At 38.9% G+C, this 21,960-nt stretch overlaps 1 protein-coding gene across 1 annotated transcript in view; it reads right to left on the reverse strand.

Moving 5' to 3' along the window:
- Positions 1-21,609, reverse strand: part of EIF5B (eukaryotic translation initiation factor 5B) — a 36,109-nt gene extending 14,500 nt beyond the window's left edge. The window contains exons 1-9 of the mRNA XM_036390477.2: positions 21,507-21,609; positions 8,496-8,621; positions 8,318-8,405; positions 7,301-7,946; positions 6,636-6,856; positions 6,313-6,463; positions 4,502-4,597; positions 3,515-3,607; positions 1,990-2,073 (exon numbers count right to left, since the gene is read on the reverse strand). Coding sequence (XP_036246370.1) covers positions 1,990-2,073; positions 3,515-3,607; positions 4,502-4,597; positions 6,313-6,463; positions 6,636-6,856; positions 7,301-7,946; positions 8,318-8,405; positions 8,496-8,621; positions 21,507-21,541 — 1,540 coding nt within the window. The 5' untranslated portion in view covers positions 21,542-21,609. The remainder of the gene's footprint in view (positions 1-1,989; positions 2,074-3,514; positions 3,608-4,501; positions 4,598-6,312; positions 6,464-6,635; positions 6,857-7,300; positions 7,947-8,317; positions 8,406-8,495; positions 8,622-21,506) is intronic.
- Between the last annotated feature and the right edge of the window lie 351 nt (positions 21,610-21,960).

Below are 21,960 nucleotides of genomic sequence, written 5' to 3' on the forward strand. Positions count from 1 at the left end.
CATGTTAAGAGTTGTTGGCTTGTGTTTCAAATCCAGAAAGAAAGCAAATTTCAGGTGGAGTGAAGAATGATATTATCAGCACACTTATGTTTAACATTATTTGCAAACATTCAGACATTCTTTAAAGTCATGTGCACTTCATAAAGGAATAATGTATCAATCCCTTTTTAATAAAGCCAAAACACTCCAAATCATTACGATATGGATTCTGTACACTACTGACCAGAAAGGCACATTTAAGCAGACATAATAATCAGAACAAATGGTCTCTTTTATGCCTATTAAGAAAAATCTCATATTCAAGTTTTCTTAGATGGTTCAGAGAAGATGAGAATTTTTCATAGGAATTCTTCAATAAACAAACAAAAAGAATTATCAATAAGTAATTTTCTTTCTTTGAAAGCTTCCCATTTATAATCACCTGTAAAATCATACAAGGCAAGCTGATGATCACTTTAAAACCATGGATTGTCCTTCTTACAACACTGCTGGCAGGCTCACTGCTCTTAGAGATTAGTAACATTTCCTTGCTACATTCAGAGTTCAGCTTAGTAATACACTAAATCTAATTCCTAGGAAGGCTCTTTTTCTGTATCCCATTGGCAGTGCCTTCAAAGCCAAGCAGTAAGAAGTGCTATGTCCTCTCCAGGACAGTGGTGCCAGACTAAAATACTCAAGAAGGCAAGCAGCTCTTAGAACTCAAAAGCACCAGAGGAACACATCTGTGTTGGAATTAAATCCATTCTGGAGTATGTATCTGTATGTCAAGTATCACACTCAAAAGCACAGGTGTCAGAAGTATAGGCAAGTAACAAGTGCTTGATGAATAAATAATCTTTAAGAAGCAATTAAGATATTAAGGAAGCACCAAGTCCAGTAATCAACTCCTGTTCAGGACAGCTCACAGAAATAAACTTTCCTCCACCACTGGAAGAAAGTTATCCCTGCACTGTAGCACAGCCCCAAGTTTCCCATAAACATTGCTGTTGAGCACAAAAAGAATATGGCCTTTGGCAGACATGCACAGGAATATTTATGTTCTGGCAATTCTTTCCTTTCTTCTAAACCTGCTCTCAAAAAAGCATATCATAGAATCACAGAATGGTTTGGGCTGAATGAGACTTCAAAGACCATCTAGTTACAGCCTCCCTGCCAAAGGCAGGGACACCTTCCACTAGAGCAGGTTGCTCAAAGCCCCATCCAACCTGGCCTTGAACACTTCCAGAGATGGGGATCCACAGCTTCTCTGGGCAACCTCTTCCAGTGTCTCACCACCCTCACAGTAAAGAAGCTCTTTCTCAACTAAACCTATTCTCAGTTTGAATCAATTTCTCCTTATCCTGCCACTACATGGTCTTGTAAATAGTCTCTCTCCATTCTTCCTGTAGGCTCCTTTTAGGTACTGGAAGGCTGCAATAAGGTCACCCCAGAGCCTTCTCTATTTCAGGCTGAGCAATCACAATTCTTTCAGCCTCTCCTTGTAGAGAAGAATTTACTATAACACATGCACACTTCACCTTCACACCATTTTATTCCCCCGCTTCTTTGAAAACTTCTCGCAGGGGTACTCTCTTAGATGCTGGCAGATTCACATAATGAAAATACTACAGCTTTGAAATGATTACTAGAGAAATACAATCCCAGGTAAAAGGTTTCCCAAAGCTCACAGAGAGGGTTTAAGCACATATTAGAGAAGAGGATTTCTACTCCCGTAACAAAGGACAAAAAAATTACAACCCATTTATTTTAGATGGTAACTCCACAGAAGAGTATTTCCAAAGGGTTGTCTTAAGCAGTATTTGCATGGCTTCTGAAAGCTCTGCTTTTGAGAAGAGGTTCTTGTATGTATTTATCATCATACTTACCTTACAATTTATCTAACGGAGCAGAGGAAAAGTCTAAGTAAAATAATGTTTTCTATAGAAACAGAAAACTTAGCCCAAAGCCTCTTAACCAGAAAAAACGTACATTTGGTATTTGCATGCCCACCTTTCTCTCCATCTTCATCACTAACCATAGCTTCCCAGTCATCCAGACCTGCATCTTCTGTGTCATCTTCTTCCTCTTTTTCTTCTGAAACCAAGAAATCCAATACTGAAGTTAAAAAAAGTCAGTCCAGTAAGATATAACATTTTTAGATGCTCCTTCTTTTGACATACTGACAACTGCAACTCACAGGTTTGCTGTTACCATAATTCTATTGAAGTATCTCCACACTCCATAAAAAGAAGATGCAGCATACTTAAAAAATAATCTCCAACTCTCTCCACAAAAATCATGTAGTGCTAGCATCTTTGCCTAGACAAACTTTTGTGGAAGAGACAGAGAACCTACTCATCTAGTTCCTGTCTGCATATCATGCCAATGCCTGCATAATGCCTGCCACACAAACCCGTACCACAATCACTATCCTTGCAAGGAGCTGCCCAATTAACAGTCACCATGTGTAACAAACAAACTAGCAGAGAAGCAAGAATACAAGTTACAGTAGAATTTTAACAAGTGAGAATATACAAATTGTCTATAAAAAGGACATCAGGTGCCTTAACATAAATATACCATGGGTTCCAGAAGCATTAAACATATTAATTCAGCAGGAATTCAGTTAGATTTATGAAAAGACTGCAGCTCTTAGTAAGAGACAAATGGAAAAATGCAAACATACAACTGTCTCCAAAAGAGGCATTATACAACATATGTTTGCTGCAGCACATGTGTCATAAATCTCAGCTCTCTGAAATGAAGACTAGGTTCCACACTGCTAGAATACTAGCTAGGAGTTAATGTTCTGCCAGTGAGCCCTTCTCTTAAGGCAGTGGAATGGCCATCACGAGATAAGTCAAGCTAGAATCACTGGACACATTCAGCTTTGTTTTCAAAAGCAGCACATTTTGTCAGTATTTGTCTGACTTAAGAAGGGTAAAAATTGAAACAGTCTCCTTGCAGAGAAAGAAGTCCAGCACAATGTGATTTTGACCAAGCAAGTACTGTGTATAGGCAAAGATGAGGGCAACAATCTGATCAGCAAACTTGCTGATAACTCAGTTTCACAAGCTAACACATACCCTCTTCATTCAGCACCTGTGAAAGCAAAACATCTGGCAGAAAGAATACAATCACTGTGAATACTGCACTATCAATTCTAGAAGCAGCATTATTTCCTCCCTTCCTCCACCTAACTGTTGACAAAACAGACTTGTAAAAGCAAGTGACAAGTCAAGGGAGCGAATAAGGCACTGAATGTGCTCATTTGAGAAAACTGATCAAGCCAATTGAACACTGGAGTTGAACACTGGAGTTCACCCAGAATAAGAAACCTTTACCACACTCATGCCTTTTACTCCATAAAATTTCATCCATTCCTCCCTTAAGAAAGGAGAAAAAAAAAAAAAAAAAGAAAAGGCAACTGCCTCAAGAAAGGATGGCCATTCAGCCCTATCCAGCAAGGTACTGACATCATGCAGCACTGATACACAAGCTTAAACGTTTGAAATTTATTAGCATTACTACCAACCTGGATCTACAGGAAGAGGAGCCTCTTCTTTCACTGGTGTTTCCAGTTCTACAGCGTCTTCAGCTGGGGAAGTTACTCCCACACTTTCTGAAACTGCAAGACAGGAAGCTGGTTGCTACATACTTTCAAAGTGCAAATTGGCTGACTACACAGACAGCTCCACTCCAGTTTATTTGGAAAACACTTGGCCTTCTAAGCAGTTGAACACATTTATAAGATAGGTCAGCTATTGACTTTAAAAACTCCTCACTTTCTTTAAAAGACAAGAGAAAATGAACTAATACTAGTGAACTACCCACACCTCCCCTACTGTTCCATTAAAAATGAAAACTAAAAAAAAAAAGAGAAAAAAATTAATGATACGATTCAGATAAGCACCATTTTCAATAATTTACACACACTCCATAAATGATAAGCAGGCAATTAACCAATATAAAAAAAATAAAAAGAAGAAAAAGTAGCTAAGTAAGAAATACATCTGAAATTTTTAAACTGAGGGTTAGGCTTGAGAAAAGCCACAGTAATCCCCTGGAGCAAAGTAAAAAACCACAAAAGTAAAAAACTGACATGTTCAACCTACATCTACCAGTGCAATGAATTCCAAGGTTTCAAAAATGCAAGCTCTTTGAACTGCTCTGAATAACTTGCACCCAGGAGATGAAAACTGGTTTTATATACCAGAAAGCAAATGAACAAACTGTCTCCAACTTAAAAGTACTAAAACTAGGATCAATGTATTTTGATCCTGGGACAAACTCAGACTTAATTATAAGTCACTATTATTTAAACTACTTTGCATTTGATGTACATATGCACACAAAGCATATTCAACATCACATTTGTAAAAGGCCTTTACACCCTGTACATGCCCAACATTTAGAAAATCTAAACCCCAAAATGAAATTAGCTTAAGATCAGCTGATTTATTTTAGAAATACTTCCAGAAATGTAACTAATCAATTAGGTATCCCTATATGCAAACTACACCTTCTTTATTTTCTGGCTGCTGCTGCTTCTTTCTCTTTTTGTCTTCATATATTGGCCTCTTCTTTGGCACAGAGTCTTTTGATGGCACTTCAACACCTGCAAAACAAACAAAAAAACTGTTAAAAAGAAAATCCAAGTAATTAATAAACAAACTTTGGTTTAAATAAGAATATGTTTTCAGAAACTGGAAGATGGAGAAAGAAAAAGTAGAAAGTAGGTTCAATGCATATTTTATCATTTTTAAAAGTCTGAATTCAAAAGCTAGAAAACTTGAATATGTTTTCAGAAACTGGAAGATGGAGAAAGAAAAAGTAGAAAGTAGGTTCAATGCATATTTTATCATTTTTAAAAGTCTGAATTCAAAAGCTAGAAAACTTGAATGAAGTATAGCTCTTCAGATACTCCTGACTGCTCTCAAAAAGAAGGGTAAAAACTGAAACAGATAACTGGAGGAAGGCAATGGCAATGAAACAAAAACTAAACAAAGCAATCAGATTCTACGACTGCAGGTTTGAAGATATCACAAACCTGCATAAAATGCCATGAACACAAATGTCATGATTAACAACTTAAGGTCTGGTATGTAAAAATTCACTTAAAACCTGTCTGCCAGTGGTCCTAGTTTGAGACAATTTGGAGCAGTTCACAGGCAGAACTCTTCTTAAATGCTTAAAGTTATTCAGCAGAAAACATTTTCCCTTTTGCTGTGAGGGAAGGTTTGTGTTTTTCAATTGTTTTGTTTGTTCAGGGTTTTGGGGTTTGGTTTGTTTTTTGGTTTTAAGGGTATTTTAATTGTACAATACTGATGGTTTTAAAACAATGCCAGGTTCAATTCACCAGCTTCATCTTTGCCTCACCAGGAAGTGGGAGCTGTAATATATTAAGGGATTCCATCAAAACCAGAAGTTTGGTGCGAAGACAAATTAAAAACGGATTTACTGCTGCACATTCAATTTTTTTTTGCAGGTACTGAGTGATTAATATTGCAAATCTGACAAAAATCCAGTTGTAGGGGCACAAATAGAAAGATTCTACTAGCTACAGCGACAACCAAGGAGAAATAGCCTTCATGTATGTTTAAGAGCTCCAAACATTTTACTAGCTATGAAGATTCCTACATTTATACATCCACCTACCAGTAAAGTGTCAGATAGTGTACTCTACAAATACACTCAGCTTCCACAAATTACTTTCTTTTTTTAGTCACAAACCAGTTACCAAGACCAATTTAGGACATTTTACTTACAACATATTGGAAAATTTTATTTCATTCTAATGGAGACAGATTATATTTCACAGAAAAGGAGGAAAGCTCTTACATAGTCCTGGAAAATCCCAGAGAAAAACATGTCTTCTCCGTGGATTTCCCCATTGTTCTTGAAGCAAAACAGTGCACTTGCCTAACTAAGCAGGTGAATTAATTCAACAAGATCCAGATCACTGGTCTTACAAGACCTTCAGCACAGCCCATGTGCTTTTCCTGGCCTTTAGACTACACCACTTCTTTAAGTGCTTTTTCCTAAGTTCCACAAGTAACATCTTTAAACTGCAAGTAGACTATATTAAAAAGCTGGATATTCAAAGTGTAAGATAAAAATGCAGGCACTTAAATCTGCTTAAGAAATAAAGGGGAAAGGAGGGCACACACTGCCTTTCTTGACAACAGAGCAGCTTTACATGGAATCACTCTGTACTTGCCCTCCTAGCTCTAGACAGGAAAAAAAATAAACACAGAGCCATAATGGATATAAAGTTTGGTTGGGGTTTTTGGATCAGTTTGGTTTTAATAATTATTAAGCTCTACTGCTTACCCTGAGCTTGGAGTAGTTTAAGAGTAGCCTCTGCTCTGGCTCTGGCTTCTCGCTGAGCTTTTGTTAAAAGCTTTCCCTCTTTCTTCAAACGCTCCTTCCTCTCTTTTTCCTTCTGTTTCTTCCTTTCTTTCCTCTCTTGCTCTAATCGTTCCTAGAAAAAGAGAAATAAACATGCAGAAACCCTAAAGCATGCTTTACACAAAAGCTGCCCAAGTACATTCTGTTTACGAGAACATATTAAGGATTAATTCATTAACTGCACCAGCAAGCAGACAGATTAGAGTTACTCCCTTATTTTATCCTTGGAGTGAGAGATACGGTACCTCCTCTTTGCGTTTTGCTTCAAGTTCCTCCAGTCGTCTTATGCGTTCTTCCTCCTCTCTTTTTGCCCTTTCCTCCTCCTCTTTCATTTTAGCCAAGGCCTCTTGCATGGCTTTAACTGTGGCTTTACTGGGACCCTTCTTCTTCTCTTTCTCTTTTTCTTCTTTCTCACCTTTCTTTTTTTTCTTGTCTTTTTTCTTTTTGTCCCCCTCATTGTCATCAGCTACAGAAAGAAGAGGCATATTTTCAAAGACCCCAGAAATTTCAAAGATACTCTAAGTAAAATTTATGTTTCAAATATGATAAATAATATCAAATGAGGAATATTTTCACTAGCTACTATATAAACATTTCATAATGAAAACAATTAAGCTCTCTTACATCATGGCCCGAAGTCTTGAAGTATCAGAAAAACAGGGAAGTGAAAAAGTACTCTTGCAATACAGAACTGTAATGAGAATTCACCATTTGGCTTGTTTTCTCATATACCTGAACAAACTACAGGCCAGAAAACACAGCTGCCTGTGAGCCAACACAGAGGCAGACAAGGCTACCAAATTTCAAGTATTCACAATTCAAAATAAACCAACACACTATGCCAGGCATCTCTCTGGACTTATGAAAACTACAGTATTTAATTTAAAGTTTAGGAAACCATGTTACAAACCTTCTGTTCCTGCAGCAGTCTCTCCTTTCTCGCCAGGGATTGCTGTAACTTCAGGAGAAGCCTTCTCTTCAGCTTTTTTTAGAGATTCCTTTGGTTTTGTTGGTTCTTTACCACCTTCTAATTCTTCCTTCTCTTTCTGCTTCCTCAATTTGGCTTTTTCTTCTTCACGTTTTTTTCTTTCACGTTCTTTTTTTTCTGCCTTCTTCTGAGCCACTGTTTTTACTTTGAATGAAGGTTCTTCTTCATCATCCCCACTCTCTGCAGCAGGAACAGACTTTGGCTTTTGGTTTTTCTTTTGTCCTTTTCTAGACTGGGAAACCTCATCTGATTCATCACCACTCTCGCCTGCAGACACTCCTCCCCCACGCTCTTTGCTTTTCTTAATGTTAGTTTCATCTTCTTCTGACAAATCGTGTTTTTTATTTGACTTCTGCGTTTTCCCTTTGCTTTTCTTAAGCTGTGTCTCATGATCATCATCATCACTGCCAGAAAGCATGTCTTGTTTTGCTTTCTGAGTTTTTTTAGATTTTTTATCTTTATCTTCCACTTCCTCACTGTCATAGTCATTTTCCAGATTGGCTTTTTTATTCTTTCCTTTTCTTTTTTTATCTTGCTTTGATATGCTTTCTTCATTGTCATTTTCAACCTGGTAATTAAACAATTCAATAATCAGCCATGAAAATTACTTACCATCATGAACTAAGCATTGAGATACATCAAGAGAAACCTCTCTTATTGAACACAAAGTTTGAAAGCAATAACTACTCCTGCTGAGTGTACCATACTTCAGCCCACAAGTAAGATTTATTCTGATTGGATTTGAATAGTTGTCAGCATGACTACATTTTTTTTGTGACTGACTTTTTACTATGAAAATATGATCAAATATAATTAAAAGACCATGCTAGCCACACATTTCACATAGGATTTCTACTACACTAGAAGTTCTCTGGGACAGAAGTATCTCATATTTTAATTATTTCCTACTAAAAAGCCCACCTCCCTCTCAGTGTTCACCTTTCCTGTAGAAGGTTGTTCCCTGTCAACTTTCCCTCCTTGCGCCTCTATTGACAGTTCCTCCAGCTCCTTCAGGATATCATCTTCACTAAAATAAGAAAGAAGTTAGGGCACTTAAGTAACTGAGTTTTTGGACAATGAAGTAAGATCAGGCAGGTGGAAAAAAAACCTAACTTACTCAAAATCTTGTTTCTTCTTCTCTTTTTTCTTTTTGCCTTTAGATTTTTGAGACTCTTGATCCTTTGCAGCTCCAGCACCTTCTATCTCAGCAGCAAGGGCATCAATATCAATATCATCTTTTGCACTAAAATGAAGAAGGAAAGCAGGGTTATCACTTGTTCAAACGTTAAGTTTACATAAGTAGAAGCCATTTGAATAAAAAAATAAACATTTCAAAATGCAAAATCAATCATAAAACATATGCAATGCAGGAAAAAATGCTCCATGTTTAACAAACGATTATGCACTGTTACCTTATTCCACTCAGTAGGAAGGGAAGGAAAAAAACCTTCACACATGTGGTCTGCTTGAAGGGAGGTGGAACAATAAAACACATTCAGTTCTTGCAACCCCAGCATTGAAAGTTTAGCTGTGCAATTTGATGTAACTTCTTGGAAGAATGTAACTGGACTGTTTGACTTTGGTCCTCCAAAAGATAAGTTGTTCAGCCCTTTAATTCACAGGTGTCATTGATAGAAAAGCAGCCAATCAAAGTGTAAAAATGAAGCACAAATTCACAACCAGGGGATATCCTACCAAGAGATATTTATCTGCTCCTTCAAACACCCTTTAGCAAACAAAAAAACTGCTGTATTTTTATTCAGCAAATAAGTGAAAGTTCTCTACAGCTTCCAACTCGCCAGTAACAGTTACCTGTGCTTTGCCATCAGATAAAAAATTTTATTACCTTTCAAGAAAAGAAGTCACACAGATGAACAGAGTCCAGCCCCAAGCCAGACTTTAAAGCATATAATAAAAAATACCAATGTAGTTGGCAAGCAATCATTTGTACCACTTGCCTTAGTATTACCTCTCTGAGGCCTAAAGAAAGCCAAAGAAGTTTTTGTCCAGGCATTTTACCACCTAATCACACTCACAGTACAATTGTAAGAAAGGAGACTTACTTATTCTATGCTTCACACTTAGAGCTTAGATCAAAACTGATCTGATGCTACTTTTTATCACAACTTGCAGTTTCAAAACCCATTTAATCAACAAGCTGTTAATATTTCATTTAACTGCCTCTTAGATAACTGGACAGAAAACTGTTGTTTTACAATTTCACTGTCTCATTTATTAGCACCCACTCAGGATAAATCAGCCAAAGGCTGACTCACCAAATACCCAAAACTATATCCAGAAAATAAGAGAAATCAATTTCTTCCAGATTCAGGACTTTCAAGATATCAGCAAATTCTAAATTACCAGAGCTTCAGTTGTCCCAATTTATAAATCCAGAAGTTGAATCTTAATGAAGAAAACCAAGTATTTCATTAGTCAGCTACAGATTCTAAAATTCAGTAAGTATAAGTTGCAGTTCTCTTTGCAAAAAGGAAAGGGCTGGATTCTTCTGCAAGTGAATGCCGATATATTGGGAATACGCAAGTCACCAAAAACTGTCTCCATGTGACAACAGCACAATTAAGCAACAAAGTATGTCATTTCTTTAACGGCCAAGATTGATTATTTGTATTTTTAAATCTTATCTTTTCTTCTGGGTAGACTGGACAAACCGAATAAAAAGCAGCACAACAAAGTACCTCACAGGACCTGTATTGCCAGAGATACTTTTAGCCAAGAGAAGAAAAAACACACCTAAAATACACCTAGGAACACTTCCTCATGCGCTGATTTGTAATACATTTGTTAAAAGAAACGTTTGTCTCAAATAGTTAATGCTTTAGAGAACTCAAATAGTTCTCTAAAGTAATCCTCACCTCCGTCAAGAGAAAATATACATTTTGGCCATTCTCACCCTAAGATGATTTGATGCTCCAGCAATTAAAGTGCCATTTTTATAAGCAGTTTAACTGGCTGTATATCAGGGGTAACAGCTGAAATAAAAACGCCACTCACTTCTACACCTAGAATTAAAGCCCTAATGTCAGGCTAACTACATTATATCCAGGCCTACACATGGGCCTTCAAACTTGTTTTTGCATTAAGTGCTGAGTATCAAGTTTATTAAGCACACATGCTCACCTTCTTTTCCTCTAGGAGTTAATGGAGGAGACTGAGTCATACCCAAGCTTGAAGTAGATTTAAAACACCAAAACACGTGCTCTACTACTACTTCCTCCAAGGCTGTACTGCTCCCCTTACTACAGGATCTTAACCATGTGGTTGTTCAGACACCAAAGCACCAGGCCTTTAAACAGCTCATATTTTACATGGATATTACCAAGGCTGACTTTTCACAATGCAGTTTAGCAGAAAGTTATGTCCAAACACAAAACACATGGGTTTTTTGCTAAAAGCAAAGAAGATGTCATATCTCATGTGGTATCTCATGTTCTCCAGGGTACAGGCTTTGAGAGGGTAAGGTTTTATTTGCTGTTAAATCAACTCACTACAACCAAACTTTCAAGAAGAAAAGTTCTTTAGGGGAAAAGAACTTTACACCTCAAACACTGAAAAGGCTATTTGACAGACATTAAGTTTTCACACCCACCAGCAAGAACAGTTTAGGAATAATAATAATAATAATAATAATCATCATCATCATCATCATCACCCAGCTGTCACAATATCAGTATCAATACAAAAGCCTTTCCAAACTTGTCTTTCATTGTTTAGTTCCTGAAAAAATGGTCAATGGTTTCTGACGAAAAAACAACCAACAAAAAACCCCCAAGCAAACAAACAAACCAACCAAAAAATCCTCTATACTTTCCACTACACTTTCATTTACTAAGAAGTGACAGAGCAAGCTTCAAGTATTTGAGCCTCAGTGAAATAAGAAATAAAATTAAGGCTGCATGCAATTATAGATATAGCTATAATTCATAAGAACTAACAAGTAAGAATATCATTGGAAACCTAAGGAATTCAAACCCTGGTTTCCATTACTATAAGTTTATTCCCATACTGATCTTGAATTTCCTTAGCTTTTAAAACTCTAATAATATTCCACTAGGATTTCATAAGAAAGCTGAAAAGAAAATTAAGAAGGTGCTCCCCTCCATTCCTGGGCGATTCTTATTCCTTTTTATAAGGAACCACTACACTTAGATACATAACATGTATCACATTTCCTATGGGCATTGTTAGATACACCATGGAACTTTTTCTTGTAAAGGCTTTTAAGCAGTCCCCCAACACACATTTCAGAAACCCAAACATTCTTTCAGGAGCCTCCTTCTCCAACATCTCCTAAAGGTCTCCATTCAGCCTTTACGAGGGTCCAACTCTAAGAGGGCTTGATACAGGAACCTGAAAGGACTGGAATGCTCATGAGGTTTTCAATTTTGACCTCAAACTGCTTTTGTATGAAGACTTCATACACAGATTTCACAGCCTCACTAACTACCTTAGACCATTCAAGCCATAATGCTTTGGCACTTAAAAAAACCCCTTACATTTCCCCAACATAAGAGGCTCAAGGAGATCTGGAAAACAAAGTGCTACTGCACTGCAGAGACGGAGTTACTTCCCTGATTTTCCTTTGTTTTTGTTTCACAGACGAAGCCTAAGCCACCTCTGTTATTCACATACTTTGATTTCAGCCTCTATTTTTGTTGCCAGATATAAAAGAGTTTTGATATTGCTAAAGCAGCATTTCAATGCATTAAATTACAGCAGGAATTAGGTGTGTGTACTTCACTTAAACCTAAACAAGCAGTTTTCAAAAAAATGGCTGCAGACGTTTTTCCACAGAGGTCTGTGCCTAAGGTAGGGCAAAACTCTGCAGTGGGAAAATACCAGTCACATTAATTAAAGGAGAGTGCAGTAATCAATAACATGTACACAGAGATCACTATACTTCATATACCAAACAAAATATTTTTTCTTTAGAATTACATCACTAATCAAAAAGAAAGTGCTCATCATTTTCCCTACACAATTTCACTGCATTTTGCCATTTTAGCAAGATTACAGTAATGTAAATCTTTAAAATAGCACACAGAAACATTTACATACTTTATACTGAAAAAATATTTCCCTTAATGCCCTAGAAGCTACATTAAGAACTCTACTGTTTCCCAAAAGGGTTTCAGTACAAGTTGTCTGCACAGACTAGTGAACACCTGTATTACATGGGAGAATCCACTTAAGGATAGATTCCTGAATATTCACTGGGTCACAAGTTAAAAGCTGTCCTAACACAACATTCTGTACAAAGCTAGGATCAAATATTCCCAGACCATCCCAAGTAAGTGTTTGGAGATTTTTAAGATGGACATAGGCAACAGAAGAAATTCAGTAACCTAACTCACACAAACAAAGCATCAGATCAGGCCAGTAACAGAAACTGATACCCAAAACACAACCTAAGTTGCTCATGTTAAACAGAAATGTTCAACAACAAATAAAGCTACAATTCCAAATCCTGCTGATAAGTATTAAATTTCTTTCAGTGGGAAGAATAAAACAGCTAGGAAATGAAAGAGCTGTCACCTACCGCTGCTCAGTCAGATGTACAAAGACATCCAGTAGCTCTGCTATTTATAAGATCCCACACAGTTGCAAGCTATTGAGTCAGAAAAGGGGAAAAAAATCTTGTGACTGATAGATGCACAGTCTGTAGAAAAAAAGCCAAAAACTCTGCTGTGTTTCTCTTGCTGTTACAGCAAGGAAACAGTAGGAAAGAATAGGAACACACTTTAAAAACAAACCAACCAACCCCTCAGCTAATACATCACATCTGCCAAAAAATACTAAAAACACCTTAAGGTGTTTGGTTTATTTTATCTGAGGGGGTGTTTATTTTTTTTTAAACACGAGAAACAAGCACAGTTTTGGATGGAGTTCTTTTTCTGATGCAATAGCCTGCAACAACCAGAACCTAGAAATTCCCTGGGGAAGCCATCTGGACACCAGAGTTGACCTAAACACAAACTCTGATTTACAGATACTGAAATTAACGTTAATCCTGATTTTCACATTCTAGGGTTCACTCTAGTCTTTTACAGGCATGCTTTCCCATTTCAGGTTAAAAAAAACCCTCACATGGTGAAGCTGACAGTTTCTAATACTTGTTCACAATTAGCAAGATTTATTTTTAAGTTCTGATGTTCCACCATTTCTTTCAGTCAACAATATAACAGGTGTTTATCAGTGCACCACTCACCAGAACAGAAGTTGTCATGCTCCAAATCAAGATTTAAACCTACAATTCTCAAATAACAAAAAATATCAATGCTCCCTAATAAAGTACATCAGAACAGTTACAAGTACATTTCAACTATTTATCATTTCTCTCTTCCATGGAAGGTTAAAAACTTACTTCAAGTACTGACATAGTTAATATATTCATCATTAAGGGATTTTCATAGTGTGAACCTGCCATACCTAGGACAGATACTGTCTGCAACAGAATTTCTGTAACAGACAAATGTAGGCATGGAAATTTGAAACACTTCCTCAGCACTGCCCAGGAAAACAAAGCCAAATGCAGGAAGACAGTACTAAAGCTATTGAAATAAGAGTTAATAAGCTTTTATCCTTTTCTTTGCTCAATGAACTTCTGCAGCTAAAATGCATAATTGCCTTTCCTTGCCAAACAAGCTCTTCCAGCTTTCCCTGCTGGTTCTAGTGAAGGAAAGCCTGACCAAGAGCATTTCACAGACTCTCTAACAACAGACAAGCTCATTACATTAGCAAGACCACCAGCAAACATGCATGTTTTCCTCCCATGCTTTCTTAAAGCCACACATAATTAGGACTTCCAGTACACTTATTACAGTACCTACAATACATATCCCCAAACAGAGGAAAAACTTCATTATAAACAGGCACTGTGCAGCTACACATGACAGAGATGGCATCCTGACTAGGCAGCAGAGATAAAGGACAACGAAAAACTACTAATCCATTCAGGAACAGAAAGAGTGGAGCAATAGATTATACAAAAGAGCTGAGTTGCCCTCATTCATATCAATTTGACTCTATTGAAATTAGGTAAATGAAACTGTGGAAAATAAATTGAAGAATTCAGCTTAAAATGAGACAAGCCCTAAACTACTGGAAATCCAACTTCCAGCTTTGCAAACAAAGTTGACAGGATAGCACTGTCTTGCTGAAAGCAAAACTAAAGTGTACAGACAGACTAAAAAATTACAAGCACTTTTTGATCCATTGCACTGAGCAACACAAATATGATTACTTTTGCTTGCCTTCATCTTACAGTGAACATGCTAACTTAAATCATGCTAAAAATCTTTTACTTAGGATTGGTTTTCATCTGTCTTTGTTAAGGTGAAGTTGAAAGATAAGAAAACACTGTACAATTAAAACCAGACTGAAACAAAGAAACCAAACTTCCATGTGCAAGGGGCAGAAGAGTCAGCAAGTTGACACAGCAGGAAAGTTGCATCACTGCTGTGAACTCACTGCCCACATTCCTGCATAATCAGAAGACTCGTTTTTGCTGAGGCAACCTTGGAGATATTTCATCAATTACATTACACCAGCTCTTTTAACCACCTTCAAAAGAACCTCACTGTCATTAAGTAATTTTATTTGGTTGAGAAAAAAAAAGTCCTTGACCTTCAAAAAGACTGAAGAGAAGCTAAACCATTACATTACATAAACACATCTCTTTCCATGTGTTTGGTTTTGCAGTAGTTTTAGACCAAGTAAAACTAATACCTCTAGACAGATCTTTATCATTGTTTCCCTAGAATATCTTATCCATCCTCCACATATGTGAGCCATAAACCCAGTAATAAGATGCATTTCTAAATACAAAATTATCCAAAACCAGCAAGTTACCAATGCTGAATGATATACTTGTAGCTGTTTTCACCTGTAGTATTAAGATTGTTTGAAAGACAGAATGCTAGTTCAAGTTCTTCTAGAGCAACTGGTTAAACAGTGCCAAAACATAAGCCATTTTGGAAGTTATCACTTAATTGTTCAAAACCCCACATCACCAACTTGTTCTTTAAGGGGGTTATGAAACTAAAAACGCAGGCATTTGCTGGCTCAGCAAGGCTATTCAAAACATGAAAACAAAGCCCTGGCCTTTTTCTCATTTTGGCCTATCAAAGCACATCAACACCACAAGCTTCTTTTTTTGGTTTTGTTTTTTCCTCCACTGAAAACATTTAACTTACATATGACTGAGAGAGTTTGAAATTCAGGAAAGAAAGAACTGTGCTCCTTTCTCAGCCCAGAAAATGAAGGAGTGTCCATTTGAGTACCAGCTACACAACCCACCACTGCTGCTTAAAGAATAAAAATAAAATCTCAGCCCCAGAAATAGGGCACCCTCCTCTTGCCGTTTCCTCAAACTAAGGTGTAGGGGAGGGAAGAAGTTACTTCCTTGTCCATTCCCAACCACATTTTCCCCTCTTATCAGCTCAGGCAAGCCTGTGGCCACAAGTCCATGCAGAAAACCCTTTTTGGGCAGCAGACACACACCTGGTTTGTACTGTGGGCCCATAAACACCGAATGCACTGCAATGGAAGCAGGTACACTGGCAGCTGGGGAACACCACAGGGTTTGAATGTCCAGCAGCCCAACTGAACTGAGTTTTACTTGGAACTACACCTCTGTGATTATTCATAGATGAAGGAAGCTGGTGAAGCTACCTAATTACATGAGAGAGCAAGGAAGTAAAATCTGACTAAAAGGGTAATTGCTTTTCATTCAAGCTCCCAAGACAATGATTCCATTATTAATATTAAAGAGTCATGCCTTCTCTTTCAAGTTTGGCTGGAGAAAGAGTGGCATAACTATCAGCTAAGCAAAACCTTCTGAAGAAAAAGATAGAGAACTACACCTTTAACCCAAACAGATTCTAGAAAAATAAGAAGTCTCCTTTATATAAACCAGATTAAAAAAAAGAAAAAACACCAAACCAAATGAGCAATCAACCAAAAACGGAAGAAAAAAAAATCACCAAAGCCAAAATTCCCATTTAAACAAAGATTAGCAAAACTTCAAGATAAAAAGCTTCTTTTCATGGTTCAGTTTATGTGTTTACATCTCAAGAGAATAAGATGACTAAAAGAATGGAATATGAAACACTAAGTAAAAAACTAGCATTTGGTCTTCCCTGAACAAGTCCTTTTTTTTTTTTTTTGTTAAAGAAAAGTGCAAAGACAACAGAAACTACCACCAAGTTCAGTGTTTCACAACTTCCATATCCTACATATCTCACTGTATAAAATAAAAATACATCACAAAAACACCATTTAAAACAGCTTCAGAACTACACTTCACATTGCCCATAATCCTGAAGAGCAAATGAGCAAATGATGCCCACCTACATGAACTGTAATTAAAACCAATACTTCATCTTACAGCATGTATTTAAAGAAACATATTTTAGGCTTTCAGAAGTCTTCAGAGAACTGAAACAACAGGTTCTGCAATTCCTGATGGATTGCATTGTACTATTGTCATATTTTTCATGAACAGTAGTTACACATGAGATTTAGATGCCACCATGAAGATACTGAAAAGAATAAAGATTTCCACAAGAAAAGCTGCTTCTTACAATCTCCCTAGTGTAGTGGGTTTTGGTTTATGCTACCCTTACTGTAAATATTTCATGATCCTTATAGACTTTTTACAATGATGTTTTGCTTTAAAATAAAATCCAACAAGTATGTATTGTTTTCTTGTATATATGAAAAACTGTAAGCTTGGGAGGAACAGAAATATACATTTGCATAGAACAGGACAACAAATTTCTGTAATGGCAAATTTATTTTGCATTATTTTACTCCATCCTTCAGTACAAAATCTTCCATCTTCCAGATGAGATTGGAAAAACGGGGATTTCAAGGGTTTATCAGCTATTGTCCTTGATGGAGCTGCAGAAACTTTTGCTTGTGGAAATATTTTTGAGAAGCAGATAACTTGCAGTGACACTGGTGTACAGAATGTTTCCAAACTCTGTTCTAGCCTTCAAAGAACTTCCCTACACAACATTGAGAAGATTTTACTTAACACACTAATAGAAAAGGAACCAAACAGACTGACAAGTAGACAACACCAGATAAAATACACAGCATCAGTAAGAGCACTCTAAGTCTTATTTTAGCAGCTGTGTTCGCTCTTGGCTGCAGAATCACAGCCAGCACCTGTAATTTCCAAAGCAATAAGCATGAATGATCAGAGTGGAATGCCTAGGCAACAGGTCACATTATTAAAGGGCAGAAGAATAAACACAGCTAAATACAACCTACTGGAAGCTAAGAAAAACTATTAAGAGAAAAAGAAGGTGACTTGAAGCTGGGAGAAGAGGACAAACACATGAGAAGCTAACACCTTCAAAGGGAAAGATCCATATTCTAGGCAAGCAATAATCTGTAACATAGAGTACATAGCACACTCACTAGGAAGTCTACAGCAGCAATTTGAGGCTCAGATTCAAAGCAGAGTTCTGTAGTTTAAAACAGCCTTTCTTCACAAACATTAAAAAAATTCCTAACTAAATTTCAAAGACAGTAGGATAGAACCTTGACATACCTTCTGCCGTTACAACCATATCAAAGAACCAAAGCATAACACTCCTCCCAAAAGGAGCTAGACTATACATCAGAGAACCTGCTCTTCAATTAGAAAAGCTTGAAAACTCAGATTTCTCATATTTTTATTGAAATATTTGCCATAAAATTTCATTTGAAATGAGTGATTACCACAAACACAAAAATTTTGAAGAGGAAACAATTAAAGCAACTTCCCTACTCAGGCTTAGGAGCTATTTTTACCCAAGACACTCTCCACCTTTAGAAAGCACCTAACACACCACAAAGTCACCATGTATTTGACCATTCTGGATAAATATGTTCTTCATTGGCAGATGCACAGCAGCAGGAGCCACTAACAGAGCTCCAGAAGGGCATAACAGAGGTGCTGTTATAGTATAGATTTGTTGTATAGATTTGCAATGTTTTCATAACAGGCTACAGTCTTGCTTTTCATTCTTTTCCTGCTCATCACAGCTATCATCTCACTCAGGGTCTTATTATACCAGGTATAAGTACACAGAGACAAAATTCACCCTCAGCCTCATTTCCCCACACACATTAATATCTATTGGTATGACCACTACCATACTCAGCAGAAACAGGGGAGGAGGAAACTCCACTACAGAAGTCAAAGCTATGGGGCTGAGGGGAGAAAAGCAGAGTAAAGACTACTTGTACCTTACATAATCTGTCTCAGTGTGTCAAGCAGAAAATCATCTTCCATCGATTTTCAAACAAATATTCACAGCATAAACATAACCACCTGCACCTTCCCACATGCTTCCTCTGCACTACAAGTTGTGCCCATGAGCTGCCACACACTTTGGGAGCTGCAGCCAAAAAGGATAGATATAAGGGATTGTACCTGTAACGTAACTGTAAAAGGAGGGAATAAATAGTACAGCACTATATGGCACAGAACTGAAGACACAGCAAGCAAATCCAACTGGAAGCCTTTGATTACATAGGGCCATTCCTCTCTCACTTTACCAGAAATGGAGGGGAGACTGATGGGGGATTTTGGAAGTCCAAATTCAAGCCACAGATGCAAACATGCAGTGCATCCTCTCTCTCAGGGAACGTGACATTCACAAGGATGTCACCTAGAACCAAGACCACCAGAAAATGAAAGTTACCTCTGCAGGTAACACCTGTTCCAAAACATGACTGGCCTTCCAGGTCCATCCTCACTTCCATCCCTCAAAGCTCCTACTACAAAACACAGCCAGTGTAACCATCCTGTCATCTTTTCCCAAACACATGCCTGTTTGTATTCTTCTCCCACACCATCCCTCTCCCTGCCATATAACCGCGTAGCCCTGTGACAGTGCTGTCACTGCTAGGAGCAATTACTGAGCTTGGTACCACACTGGCAAGACCTCAGGACTAAAGCCTGTCAAGGCTTACTTTGGCTGAACTCCTGACCTCCTGCAACTGCTCCTTGATTTAGCTGTGACAGCAATTTCTCCAATTAACCAGGTGCCTATGCCCCATTGGTGCTACTGTTTACCTGGGCATGCTGCAAGCACAGTTTCATATAGAATCAGTGACAAACAGTCACTGCACAGAATGAGATAATCACAAGTCCACAACAATAATGCAGTGTAGAGAAATACAGGCCTGGAATGGGAGCAGTGGCCTTGGGAAGGGAAGGGACAGGACACAGCAGGCACAGGCACATGCGATAAATAGAGATGGCTTCTACAGACTCGGCACAGGACACCCCACAACTTGAGAGATGCTGGCTAAAAGAAACACAGACCTGAACAAAATTGGCTTTAGGGGTAACAAACAAGAAAGAAATAGTATTTAATACACAGTGCCTTTCTCTTATTCAGATGTACTGTGGAGCTAGCTAACCACAGAGCTTCATGGAATAACCAGTGAGGAGCAAAGTCACATAACCAAGCACATAAAATGATCTCAAGTGGATCCTAGAGTGAGGAAGATGAAACCACAACCATGAGCAATCACACGCAGCCAGTGAAGGACACCTGAGGCTGACAGCTCTCTGTATCAGCTCACCACCAGCACCAGGATAAAACCACTGACCTTAGGACTTGGCAAGAGGGAGCACAACTACTGTAACTGCACTATTATTCTTTCTCTTTTGCAATATTAAGATCTGATGTAATAATAATTAGGCTCTCAAGATTTCAACTATTCCAACAAGAAATTCTTGACCTTTTCTTTAAGGTATGCTTCCATTTTTAGACATTTTGTGTTCACATGGCCACACCAGAGAGGCCTGTGCTCAATAATTCACACAGAAAAATATGTGCAGATACACAGAGAGAACGAAGCATCCAGCAGGTGCCAAGACTCGCAAAGCATTCCCTGCTCACCAGCCACTACCCCTGAAACAGCCCCAAGAAGCAGAGTTTCAGTACCCAAAGGCTCTTCCATGCACTTGGCATCTACCACACTGTGTACAAAGACGGGCACAAGGTCTTCTTTCCTTCAGAGCACAAATGTCCAACCCTTCCCTCTTCTTTCTCAAGTCACACTCAACTCACCTCCTCACCAGAGCTGCTCCCTCCTCACCAGAGCTACTCCTGTCAAATACAGCTCGTGAAAGAAGTTGATAATGATACTGAAAAGCAACACATATGGTATGGCAAAAGGCATCAGGAAAAACAGACAGAAAGGAAAATACCTCATTGAGAAAACACTCACTACCCAGAAAGGACCGGTGAAACTGAAACAGTTTATACCCTAACATGATACAGAGTAACAGCCTTAAGTAAGCATCAATACATGCTTAAGTAATAAATTCTTAGAGATGAAATAGTATTTTGTGACACAGCTGTCATGTGGAGAACTTCCAGAGGAGAAACACTTAGTGTCTCAAAGAAAAAACGTTGTAGTTTCTAGTTCATACACGTTTAAAGACATCAGTTTTCATTTAACTACCGGTCACTATCAAAAACTAAAACCACTCTTTGAACTGATTGTTTCTTTGTATTATTACTTTAGAGTGACAAGTAAAAATATATTCTCTCCTGCTAGTGTATATATATACATAATGTCATTCGGTCAGCATTCCATATGGTTAATACAGCTGCCTTCATAGGAAATTCTTCGGCACAAAAAAGTTCACAGATGGGGCATTGTCCACGACGATACGAATACAGCGACAGAGGCGACTCTCTTATCAAATAACCACTAAAATATCCATCATTTTCATTTATTAGGCAAGCGCACAAAACATGTAGATATCAGTGTCACAGCACGATCTACAGCACTAACGTCCAGTGAGAGATAAAAAATAATTAAGAAACCCACATATGAATCACTTCAATTGCACTAAGCAGCTATTTTTTAGCTGGAAATCGAGCTGCCTGCCCCTTCACGGACAAACACACGCACGGCCAGGCCGAGCCGGGCCTGGCGCGCCCCGCCTGCGATGAGGCCGCGAGCCCCGGCCGGGCCCGGCGCCTGACTCAGCGCCGTGTGGGCCGTGTCACGCCGCCGCGGGCGGCCCGGCGCGGGGGTCCCTGCGGCGAGACAGGGGAATGGGAGGGGGTTTCCCCGCATCCCTCACCTCTCCTCGCTCCGGTTCTTCTGCTTCTTGCCCATGGCGGCGGCACCGGCGCGCGCGACCCCTCAACGCTGACCGCGCGCCGCCCCGCGCACCGCCCCGCGCATATGGCACCGCCGCGCGCCGCGCACGCGCCCGCCCCGCCCCCAGCCCCGCCCCGCCCGCGCCGCGGCCCTCCGCGCGCCAGCGCCTCCTGCCGGCCGGAGGGGGAACGGGCCCGGCGCCGGCTGCTCTCGGGTGCTCCGGACACCGACCGGCCGCGAGAAACCGGCTTTGTTCGCCTCACTTTGGACGTTGGGCAACCTCCGGAAACGTCTAAGTGACGCCCCGAATCTTGTAGCTTCCCCCTCGGTCCTCAGGCAGCCCCGCGAAATGGCTAACTGACACCCCCAGTCTGCAGTTTCCCTCCAGCCTTCCTGCCTTTCCAGGGGCCCCAGGACGTCCTGGCAGGATTGTG

The sequence above is a fragment of the Molothrus ater genome, chromosome 2, assembly GCF_012460135.2.
Source record: "Molothrus ater isolate BHLD 08-10-18 breed brown headed cowbird chromosome 2, BPBGC_Mater_1.1, whole genome shotgun sequence".
Classification (NCBI taxonomy): domain Eukaryota; kingdom Metazoa; phylum Chordata; class Aves; order Passeriformes; family Icteridae; genus Molothrus; species Molothrus ater.